Source organism: Pholcus phalangioides, unplaced genomic scaffold (genome assembly GCF_987345545.1).
Source record: "Pholcus phalangioides strain wild (caught in Gottingen) unplaced genomic scaffold, Ppha-v1.0 ptg000042l_1, whole genome shotgun sequence".
Lineage (NCBI taxonomy): Eukaryota > Metazoa > Arthropoda > Arachnida > Araneae > Pholcidae > Pholcus > Pholcus phalangioides.
In genome coordinates, this window is record NW_028301628.1 from 19,131,789 (window position 1) to 19,144,431 (window position 12,643).

Genomic DNA, 12,643 nt, shown 5'->3' on the forward strand with positions numbered 1-12,643 from the left:
TCAAAAGGGATTGTGCCTCTCCAATTTTGTGTATGCAGTTTCATTTTCTTCTGTACCTAATCTGTTAAGAGTAAGTACAATGGCATTATAGTTCTTCCTTAATGATTTAACGGCATGAGCATCAGCACACCACCTAGTACTACTGCGGTTCTTCAATGTTGAAAAATTGCCACGTTTTTTCAGTTCTTCATTTAGTATCTGCCACCTGTGTGTTGATGAAGAAAAGAAAGTATATATTTGTTGCACAAGACAAAAAAACTGCATTGCACCACTGCATGACTCAACAGCATTAACACCAACCAAGTTAAGAGAATGAGCTGCACAAGGAACAAAATCAGCGGAAGGATTTATGCTTTTTATTCGGGCTTGTAACCCAGAATATTTGCCGGCCATATTTGATGCATTGTCATAGCTTTGGCCACGACAATTTAATACATTGATTCCAGCATCTTTTAGAGTTGTTAAAACAATTTCTGCTAGGGTTTCTGATTTATGGCTGTACATTGGAACAAATTTCAGAAATCTTTCCACAGGTTCAGCTTCGACAACATATTGAATCACAAAACACAACTGATCAAGATGAGTAATATCTGGGGTAGAATCAATAATAATTGAGTAGTATTTGGCAAGCAGAATTTCATCAATGATTTGTTTTTCCACTTGTTTAGCCATTATATGAATAAACTGATCGATACATGTTGAGGACAAATAGCTTACATTTCCTTTGCCAGGATTCCCATATCTCTCCAAATGTTTTGAAAGAAATGGATCAAATTTGGCTATCACTTCTAAACAGCCTAAAAAATTTCCATTGTGCCTAGATCCAACAGTTTCATTATCACCAAAAAAAGGTAGACCCCGTATAGCCAAAAATTTCACAACAGCAACAACTCGTTTAAGCACAGACATCCAATACTTCGTCTCCTCTTCATATTGCTGTACCAAAGATGAATCAACTCTTTGTGAGACATTTGCCCGGAGTGACAGATCCATCATGGCTTGCTTATGTGAAGAAGAGTTTTCATGCTCTTTTAATCTGGTAGCAGCATGCTTCCAGTCCCAAAATCCTTCAATTAGCTGACCTTTACATGAGCTGTTGCTATTGGCATGTAGCAATTTGCACACCCAACAAAATAACATTTTCGATGAAGCTGACAAAACCAACCATTTCCTTAAAAGTTTTTCACCATTTCTTTTGGTATGATAAAATTGAGAAATAGTGAGACTTCTCTTCACACCTCCAAAAACTCTTTCAGTCTCCGATAGCAAATCGGTATTTTGAGGAGGGGGATTACATATAAAATATTCCACCATTTCATTATTAATAACAGTCCACATTGCTGGGTCTGGATAAAGAAAATTTTCATTTTTCTCAGTAGCAGCTAGGCTTACACAACTAGGCTTACTATCATCATCATCTTGAATCTCAACATTCCTCAAACATGCTCTGGAATTATCATATTCATTAATTATTGTTTCATCATCATCAGATTCAGCTTTAGATTGTTCATTACATGGCGCATTGACTTTTGCATGTGCTGCAAAATAATTTTTTAATGAACTAGCAATTTTTTTTTCCCCCTCATCTTTCTGTTTTTTCAACTTTCTCTTTGCAGAGCCAGATAAATAAGTTCGAGAGGACATAATTAAACTTATAATATTGAAGTTACCATTGAGCTATAAAATGCTAAACATGCTGAAAACAAACATTGTTTGCTTTTCTCTGTTATGGATTGTGATGCCTTTACAACGGCTAGCATCGCAGCACCGGTGCTTCTTCTCATCTGAGATTTAACTTTTTTTGGTATCAACAGAAAATTCCCTGAACCGACCAATCGGAACTCATTTTTCCTTTATTAGAAAAAGTAGTATTACAGTTGAATAATAGAAGTTCAATTTCTCTCCCAATAACTGTAAAAATATTTTATTAATGTAAAAAAAAAATTATATTTATAGTTTCTATTCTTTAAAAAGTTTAGATGCATTACAAAAACGAAATTCCTTTTTTTCTAAGTATTTAAGTTTTACTTAAAAAAAACAACTTTTCAGACTTTATTATTATAGATTTGGGGGCCCCCTTCAAGCGGGGGGCCCTGGGCAAAGTCCCGATTTGCCCATGCGATAATATGGCCCTGGTTACCGTGGTTCCCTAGCAATGCGTTCCAGACGTGTATATGCCTTTACAACGGTTTGTCACTTCTTTAATCCTGTTAGTATATGTATAATAGTTTATGCCTTTATAATGGTTTGCCACATTTTCAATATACTCTCAGTAATGAGGCTTTTTGAATAGACGTCATAATCATCATCAGCATCGCTTTGAGAGTCAGGAAAAGGGTGATCCTCATAGAAATCAGTGCTAAAATTGTCGATTTTACTGTAGAAATGCGGAAATTAGTAGGATTTTTCCGCCCCATCAATAATTTTAAAAATTGTATTGAATTCTCAATTTTTGAAATATTGAGGTCGCTTAGACATATACGAAGCCCAGGAGATTAAATAGGAAGTAATTAGCCAAACCTATACTTCTGAGTTGGATATTCGAGCAATATCATTGATTTCATTTATATCTTCTCAAGTATGAAAATGAATGTCTCCATATTGTCTCTTTTGATATTTATTTGTATAAATTCATGTGGGTTAAGATATTTTGAAATTAGTTATGAGCCCGTGAAAAGTGCATCGAAAAAATTCCACAGCTTTAACTAAGGATTTTTGGAAGCTGGAACAGACAGAGATAGATAATTTGAAGTTCAGGGGGGGGGGGTCGAAATACCTAGCACCCCTTAAAAAAAGAAAAATATATATTCATTTCTACATTTCTGTGTAAATCTAGATTTGTTTATTTCATGAATCGCGCAGGAAGTCGCCATATTGGTGAACTTGGACACGGTTTGTATGTCCCTCAAAAAAAAGAGAGGGAGATATCACGTGATCCAAAAAAACCTCATTGAAGAAAACCCGGGCAGCGCCGGGTATTATAGCTAGTCTATATATATAAAATTGATTTTCTGTGTGTGTGTGTGTGTATGTTCTCTATACAAATCTACAATTTTAGATCGATCGTCGCCAAATTTTGCATATATACCAAATGGGACCCGACTTGAACGATAGGCTACTTTAAAATTTCGTCAGACCAGGGCAAATGCCCCAAATGGGCAAAAAACTGTCCGGCAACAATGGTTTTTGGGCCTCAACAATCACTTTCCGAACGTTTACTTGCGCAACCGTGGTTCCCTAGCGATGAGTTTCAGACGTGTTTATGTCTTTACAATGGTTTGTCACTTCTTTAATGCTGTCAGTTATGTATAATAGTTTATGCCTTTATAATGGTTTGCCACATTTTCAATACTCTCAGTAATGAGGCTTTTTGAATAGACGTCATAATCATCACCATCATCGCTTTGAGGGTCAGGAAAAGGGTGATCCTCATAGAAATCACTATTAAAATTACCGATTTAACTGCATAAATACGGAAATTTAGTGGGGGGGGGGGGGGTCCCTGCTACATCAATAATTTTAAAAATTAAATTTGAATTCTCGATTTTTGAAATATGGAATTCACTTGGAGATACGAAGCCCAGAAAATAAAAAATATGAATAATTTATGACATGAATGTCGCTCTCCACTTATTAATACAAGATATACAGAAGACTGGATGTTGTGAAGATATTTATTATTTCAGATGTTAATTTTTTAAGGAAGGAAAAAACTCATCTCTGCCTCTACCGGGAGTCGTACCCGGGTCCCTCGATTGCCGGACGAGTGCTCTGACCACTAAGCTACAGAGGAGATAGAGATTTTCCTTCGCTAGAGCGTATATATGCCGAACGGAACCGTGCAATGGACGGTGAAACCGATCAGCTAATAGCTCATGGACGACGAGCCACCAGATGGCTATATATATGACATGAATGTCGCTCTCCACTTGTTAATACAAGATATACAGAAGACTGGATGTTCGACTCCCGGTAGAGGCAGAGATGAGTTTTTTCCTTCCTTAAAAAATTAACATCTGAAATAATAAATATCTTCACAACATCCAGTCTTCTGTATATCTTGTATGAATAATTTGCCGGATCTACTTTTGAGTTGGATATCCATGTAATAACATTGATTTCAACTTTTTATTTATATCTTCTCAAGCATGAAAATTAAGTTCTCCGTATTGTCTTTTGATATTTATTTGCATAAATTCATATAGTTTAGGATGTTTTTAAAACTAGTTATGGGTCCCGTAAAGTGCATCGAAAAAATTCCACAGCTTTAATTACGCATTTTTGGAAGCTGAAACAGGCAGAAATAGATAACTTGAAGTTCAGGGGGAGGGAATCGAAATACCTAGCACCAATCAAAAAAAAAGGGGGAGGGGACTATTCATTTCTACGTTTCTTTAAATTTAGATTTGTTTATTTCATGAGTCGCGCAGGACGTCGCCATATTGGTTAACTTAGACACGGTTTGCATGTCCCTCAAAGGAAGAGGGAGATATCACGTCGTAGCCGGTCAATTTGTCGCACTCAACTTGTCGCGCTCAACTCGTCGCGCATCAATTTGTCGCAGTGCCAATTCGTCGCGGTACAAATTCGTCGCAGAGCCAATTCGTCGCGATACAAATTCGTCGCGGTACAAATTCGTCGCAGAGCCAATTCGTCGCGGTACAAATTCGTCGCAGAGCCAATTCGTCGCGGTACAAATTCGTCGCAGTGACAATTTGTCGTGTAACCAATTCGTCGGGACGTCAATTTATCGCAGAGTCAACTCGTCACGCGATCTGTATGTAGGTTTTTTGTCACATACGTGAAAAAATAAACATGAAGAAAAGTTTTTTTCCATCAAGAAATGCACACAGTTTATTAAATTTTTTTTTTGTCATTTCGAAAAAAATCATCGAAATTACATCGAAATTAAAATTACAATTGATATTAATGTTTTATTATTCAATTATTGTAAATGTTAAAAAAATCATTTTTTCTATGATAAAATTTTAAAATTCTGTAAAAAAATGTCGGTGTTTATGATATTCCCCAAATTACAGCACAGCGGAGGCTCTCTTTAAGTGTAAACTTGTATCTGTCCCATGTGGACTCGAGACTCCCACCAACATTAACCACTACAGTATCTCCACAAGAACCTGAAATAATTAATAATTTAATTTAATTAATATTTCATTTTCACCGGATAAGCCACACTTGTCGCTTTCTCTCGAGATTTCCATTACTCGTAGCGAGGGGAGTTGGGGCGCACACCGAGATGATAAATTGCGATCACATACATTTTCAAAATTTAATTTGCACCGGATAAGTTGCTCAAGTTAAAAACTCAAAAAATCCAACCAATAAAGTTCATAGGTTACATTCGAGCAAATGCAACCGATAATCTTATTGGTTGAATTTTTCAAGTTTTATAAAAGGACTTTTAGAACACTTTCATAGTGTAATGCTAGCCTTAGATATATTGTCGGTAAAAAATTCCTCAAAGATGTATTCTCTACATGGCAGATACATATTCAATAGTGAATTAGGGCCATTCAAGTATTACGTAAGCAGATTTTCAGCCATTTTTGACCCCCTCCCCCTTGTCAGCAAAAATCAGCAAAACACTGACCCCCATCCCCTCCCCTGTCAGCAAAATTTCACCAGCAGCTTAGAATATTTCATATCTTCAAAAAGGGGTGGTTGATGACGTAAGCGACCTTCAACCCCCCCCCCCCCGCCATCAAAAGTCAACAAATCCGAAACTCCCTCCCCGATCCTGACGTAATACTTAAATGACCCCTTAGGCAAATTGTGCTTTGGGATGGGCATTGATCCTAATTTATCATCTTGGTGTGTTCCCGCAACACCCCTCGCTGCGAGAAATGGAGATCCCGCCAGAAAGCGGGAGTGCGGCTTATACGGTGAAAATTTAATTTTAAAAATTTATTTTATCATAACTTATCTATCATCTTCGTGTGTTCGCCCAACGCCCCTCGCTGCGAGAAATGGAGATCCCGCCAGAAAGCGGGAAGTGTGGCATGAATACCATGAAAACTGAATTTTGAAAATTTATTTGATCGGCGTACTGACTCTGCGACAAATTTGTACCGCGACGAACTGATTCTGCGACAAATTCGTACCGCGACGAACTGATTCTGCGACAAATTTGTACCGCGACAAATTGACTCTGCGACAAATTTGTACCGCGACGAAATGACTCTGCGACAAATTTGTACCGCGACGAACTGACTCTGCGACAAATTTGTACCGCGACGAGTTTGTAGCACGACGAATTGACGCTGCGACAAATTGATTGCGACGAATTGTCGCGCGACAAGTTGATCGCGACGAATTGACCTAGACCCATATCACGTGATCCAAACAGCCTCGCTAAAGAAAACCCGGGCAGCGCCGGGTATTATAGCTAGTCTATATATATAAAATTGATTTTCTGTCTGTCTGTGTGTATGTATGTTCTCTATACAAATCTACAATTTTAGATCGATCGTCGCCAAATTTTACATATATACCAAATGGGACCCGACTTGAACGATAGGCTACTTTAAAATTTCGTCAGTCCAGGGCAAATGCCCCAAATGGGCAAAAAACTGTCCGGCAACAATGGTTTTTGGGCCTCAACAATCACTTTCCGAACGTTTACTTTGGTTACCGTGGTTCCCTAGCAATGCGTTCCAGACGTGTATATGCCTTTACAACGGTTTGTCACTTCTTTAATCCTGTTAGTATATGTATAATAGTTTATGCCTTTATAATGGTTTGCCACATTTTCAATATACTCTCAGTTATGAGGCTTTTTGAATAGACGTCATAATCATCATCAGCATCGCTTTGAGAGTCAGGAAAAGGGTGATCCTCATAGAAATCAGTGCTAAAATTGTCGATTTTACTGTAGAAATGCGGAAATTAGTGGGATTTTCCGCCCCATCAATAATTTTAAAAATTGTATTGAATTCTCAATTTTTGAAATATTGAGGTCGCTTAGACATATACGAAGCCCAGGAGATTAAATAGGAAGTAATTAGCCAAACCTATACTTTTGAGTTGGATATTCGAGCAATATCATTGATTTCATTTATATCTTCTCAAGTATGAAAATGAATGTCTCCATATTGTCTCTTTTGATATTTATTTGTATAAATTCATGTGGGTTAAGATATTTTGAAATTAGTTATGAGCCCGTGAAAAGTGCATCGAAAAAATTCCACAGCTTTAACTAAGGATTTTTGGAAGCTGGAACAGACAGAGATAGATAATTTGAAGTTCAGGGGGGGGGGGGGGTCGAAATACCTAGCGCCCCTTAAAAAAAGAAAAATATATATTCATTTCTACGTTTCTGTGTAAATCTATATTTGTTTATTTCATGAATCGCGCAGGTCGCCATATTGGTTAACTTGGACACGGTTTGTATGTCCCTCAAGAAAAAGAGAGGGAGATATCACGTGATCCAAAAAAGCCTCATTGAAGAAAACCCGGGCAGCGCCGGGTATTATACCTAGTACCAGCTATATTTTTGGTGAGCCATGGAATATCTGCAATTATTTTTGGTTTGAAGATGAAAGGGTTGGAACCCATTGACTGGTGGAAATTTTCTTCCCAGATGGTCATAACCATTCTTCTCAATAGATAATAGATGTCTATTCCACAAAGCAGAATGTTTTGCATTGTTCTGCAACGAGCCCTCGGGTGACTGAAACAATTGTTTCTGCGTAAAAATTCCCATAATAGTGCTTTCTCGTACATTTCTTAAAGTTCTTTCAGATTGTTTTGCAGTAGCATTGATTATGCTAGCCGATCTCCCCATTAAAAAGTCTTGCCACAGAGAGCAAAAGACCTACAAACAGTACAAATGTAATTCCATCATAACACATCACTCAACTTCACTTCTGAGATATAGATGGCAGCACTGAAAAATCAAACACAACACTACATACGCACTCAGACTGTTAGGTACACACACAGTTACAATTCCGGCACAACTCACTATGTAGTAAATCGGCCATAGATGGTGATAGACCTGAGTTGTGCTTGTTTTTTTTAGAAACTAGCATTGATTGTTCTGGCGTGTATGTAACAGATTTCTGCATATTCTGTTTTGGGGCCTCCATCTATTTTTCAAGTGAGCAGCTGAATGTGAAATTATTTTTTTTAGTCCAGCAGCAGCATTAAGAAATGAACACAACACTAAAGAACTCGCTGGACTGTCATCCTGAGGATCCAAGATCGAACCATTTTATTGGCACAATGGTGGTCAGCTGAGGTTGCTTTTCCATGCTTATATGAAAAATTCAGGCATGTGACATTTGCACTCCAAAATATGGGAAGACAGATGGCAGCACCAGTATAACATGAAACGCATAATTCTGACAACATAAATATGTTAAGGTCATGCATATATACACATACACAAAATATTCCTGCATGTACCAATTCATTAGAAATTCCCAAAGGATTGTCATATGAGGTTCTTGTGCGGTTAAGTAGTGCTAAAGACAATTTTTGTGAACTGGGGTCACAAAATGTCTTTTTAGCACATTTAAACATAGATTTTAAGCCAATGGCATAAAAAAAATCTTAATACTCTGAGACAATAAAGCTGCTGGTGGTAAATCCTGCAGAACCACTTGTTTAAAGAAAACATTGGTGCCAAAACTTTGATGTTTTTTTAGATGTAATTTTGTCTTGATGCTTCTAAATGACTCAAAAATTAAAATATGATGAATAAAGTTATTCTTATTTTACATAGCATATGATATCAGGGCTTAACAAAAAAAAAACAAAAAAAACACCAAAGAAAAACCAGAGCCAAATTTTTCGAAGCCAACAATATATTTTTCTGAGAAAAAAAACAGCTGAAAAATATACATTTTAAATTTTTTGGGGACTTGATCCATGTAGGTGGAAACGCTTACACAAATTCTCAAAACTTGGCATAGTCATCTGACTTAAATTTAGTCACCACACATGGAAATTCATAAGCTCCAACCTCAAATTCTTCAGTCACCACAGGGGACCTCAATATGACATCCAGCGGACCGAAAAATAAAATACAACAATAATCCCTCTACACATTTTTTTTATGATAAAGGACCAAAAAAAAGAGGGATTATCTTTGAGTAGAGGTAACAGTGAAGCATTAGCAGTGACCTTGGTAAGCAAAATTTTCCTTTACATTCCGAAAAAGGTGCTGTTATATACCAGGGATAATACAGTAAAGTATTTTGTGCTAGAAAAGTATTACATTGCATTTTATATTTTCAAAAAAAAAATTCTTTTGTTAGATAAACTCCCAAATGGACTAATTTTGGCCAATTTTTCCTACAAATATGAGAAATGTGGGGGGGGGGGGGGTGTAGACATATCCAAACAGGACGTGAAAAAAATATTGTTACAGAGGGATTTATCATTGCCCCAAAGCAGAATGGTTTGCATTGTTCTGCAACGAGCCCTCTGCTGATTGGAAATGTTCTGCGGTAGAAATCCCTAGCCGTTGTGGTCAAGTGGTGGACTTGCATCGCGAGGATCCAGGTTCAAATCCCACAGTGGTGGTCGGCTGAAGTTGGTTTTCTCACTTCGAGGTGCGAAAGCGAGCCAATCTCCCCATTAAAAAGTCTCGTAGCAGAGAGCAATACAAATACAACGCCACAACAGGCACAATGCCCAATGAGGTGGCTGAGGAAAAGATGCCCATAAAAATATGGATATCATATATTTCAAAAATACAGCAACCCAATTAAAAATGCAATTAACACAAATTATAAACAATATATACACATGGTAAAATATTATACAACGTCCATAAAGAATACTTATGGTTGTCTTATTCTAAGTATGGATAGCTTCTCGATTTACCCCAACATGTTTATCGTATTTCTTTTTAAACGATTCAATTGTGTTACAATTTACTACCTCCGAGGGTAAGCTATTCCATTTATTAACAACCCTATTGGAGAAACCCCCCCCCCCCGTGACACCATAGCCTTGCATCGACTGGCGGTGTACTAAAAGTTCATGGTCCATCCCATTGAAGGCCTACAACATTACAATTATTTATTCATTATACTTCACTCACTATAAGTTGAGAAAAAACTCATAAAAAATTTATTGCAGATGGCAGCACTACACATATCAAGCATTATATAGATGGCACACACACACCCCATGCTGCTTCTTATGAAGGTTATCAGAAGGTTACATGTTCAAATCCCGTCCGGGTTACCAATTATCCTGATGCTGAATGTAGTCAGAATATAGAACATATTAACAACAATAACAATTTATAACTGTATAATTAGCTAGGAGTACAATGACATGTTCACTCGCAAATAAAAAAACTAAACCTCAAAAAAAGTTCGTACACCTTAAGCAGGGTGTGCCATGTACAAGGATTAAGATGCACTAAAAAAGAATTATACGCATAAGAAGCAGCACGGAGGTGCACCATCTATACAGACTATGATGCACTACACACAGAAACAAACTTCATGGAAGGTGCATTATACATACACACCCTCCAACATGTACCAATTTGTTAGAAGTTCCGCAGAGGAATAAGGACGAAGTGCATGTCTGTTTTAAGTAGTAATAGTGGTAGAAAGCCCCACAATAATGTTTTCTGCACTTTTACCTAAAATTCTCCCAGAGTGCCCTGCAGTAACACTAATTGTTCTGCGATGTATGTCACAGACTTGAGCATATTCTGCTTTGGGGTATCGTTGTAACGAGGTTTCACTTTATATAAATAACAGCTGTTTGCAATAAGGATTGTTTCAGTTGGCAAAAACAGTTACCATTCAAGAAAATCAACTTGGGAACAGCACCACTTTTTTTGTGTTCCGTTGTTTTATACGAGACTCAGGATATGATGATTCCATTGCACAAATAGCTTTCAGAATAGAATTAATCTAATTTGAAAATCCAGAGTACAACATGAAAAAAATTATTAGTCATGAATGCAGAAACTTTGTAAACAATAAACATGATAAATAACACTTTATTTCAAATAAGTTGAAGGTGCACATTTATTTAAAGTAAGTTAGAATATAAGCCGTCACTGTCAATAGCCAAGTAGTTATAATCGGATGTGATTATCATTTTCATACTTCCACAATATTTAAACCAATGTTTCACCGAACATCACCTGGACTGCCTAGAGCTTGAACAACCAGGGCATGTGTGCAATGAATCGTGAATAAACAGGTCACATTCCAAGCAAAATAATTTCTGACAAGTCCCACAGCCATACACTGTTTGCTCTTCAAACTTTGTTAGACAACTAAAACAATGTTTTTCACTTTCTCCTAAATTCGACACAGCTACTTCACGAAAACATTCCAAGGGAAACAAATGATGAAACGATCTTGCAAGATGAGGCGCAGACACCAGTGTAAGGCCACAAACTTTACATTCAACAGGTAACTCGCAGTACTTACTACAACACTGCGGGCAGTAATAACCTTCAGTGCCAAACCCTTCAACAGTCTTACTGTCTAAATGACACATACACAACGAAGGCTTTCCTTGACTTTTACTCTGGTGGCAGGGAAAGCCCATCCGAATAAGAGAGGATTCAGTATTTACGGTAGCTGGTGGAGGAGAGACTTGTTGAGAGAGCAATTCTTTGAAGTGGTGCTCATCGAGGATAACATCGTAGCTACCTTTTGTATCTTTGACAATACTTCGGCAAACCCTGACTTCAGCAGCTAAACCGATAACAGAAACTCTTATATTATGAGACTTCAACATTTCGCTAGTCGTGGTGATGTCTCCCGGATCACAAGTATTGAGACTTCCGAGGATGATCAGTATCTCCCTGCTGGTGTGGGACGGCATATTGCGCAGGGTTTGCGCAGCGAGTTCCAAGCAGTTCTGTAAAGACGGCTCGCCATCACACGTCACGGCCTCCGCCGATTTGAGAGCAGCTGCGTGCTGCTTTGGATTTCCGGCCATCTCGGTGAGCTTCTCGGACCTCCTACCCTTGGTCACGATGATCCCCAATTGACTTATAGGGTTGTGATCGAAATATTCTTCGACGAATGTTTGCAGCATCCTCAACACGCAAATGTACCGAGTGGGTTTCATATCCGATTCTAACATCGACTTGGACATGTCCACGACCAAGTAAAGGTGGCGCATCATGCCGAGCTTCACATTCTTCTTTTCCAAGAGACGTCGACGCCTCGACTTGTGCACGATCTCCTCGAGACCAGCAGCAATCAATCCATGTTCGTCCTCTCGAATAGCTTCCCATGTCTTTTCGTATTCGGTCTCCCACCTGTAGCCCGTTTGTTCTTCTTCGTCTCCCATAATCTGTCGAATTGTCAGTCTCCGCTGTTACTAATAACAATAAAAATTACAAATAAATCCACGTGTTGCTGTCAATATATAGAACAGGCATATATAGCATTCAACAACAGCCTCTCGTTCTCTCACAGCCACCTCGTCCGCTTTCCGAACTATAAACAAAAGAGAATGGAAGTGTTTTGTCGTGTTTTTTGCCTTTGCATTGACTGTACGAAAGTGAAGTCGCTCTCAGAGAACTGTATAGACGCTGTCATAAATAACATAATGCAAATTAAATTATTAAAAATATACAAAAAAATCAAGATGTTTCGAATGTGAAAATTCTTGTAAATAAATTTTATAA

General features: G+C 37.8%; 2 protein-coding genes across 2 annotated transcripts; both read right to left on the reverse strand.

Annotated features, from left to right (window-relative positions):
* LOC149064585 (zinc finger MYM-type protein 1-like) lies at positions 1-1,784 on the reverse strand. The gene is made up of 2 exons (XM_089254614.1): positions 1,709-1,784; positions 1-1,538 (listed from the first exon to the last, which is right to left on the reverse strand). The coding sequence occupies exons 1-2, from the start codon at positions 1,782-1,784 to the stop codon at positions 1-3; spliced, it is 1,614 nt and encodes a 537-aa protein (XP_089110740.1).
* Positions 1,785-10,970: 9,186 nt separating this feature from the next.
* Positions 10,971-12,454, reverse strand: Ssl1 (general transcription factor IIH subunit 2 Ssl1). Its single transcript, XM_089255202.1, has one exon. It carries the CDS (start codon positions 12,301-12,303, stop codon positions 11,134-11,136), a length of 1,170 nt encoding a protein of 389 aa, XP_089111328.1. The 5' UTR covers positions 12,304-12,454; the 3' UTR covers positions 10,971-11,133.
* Positions 12,455-12,643: the final 189 nt, after the last annotated feature.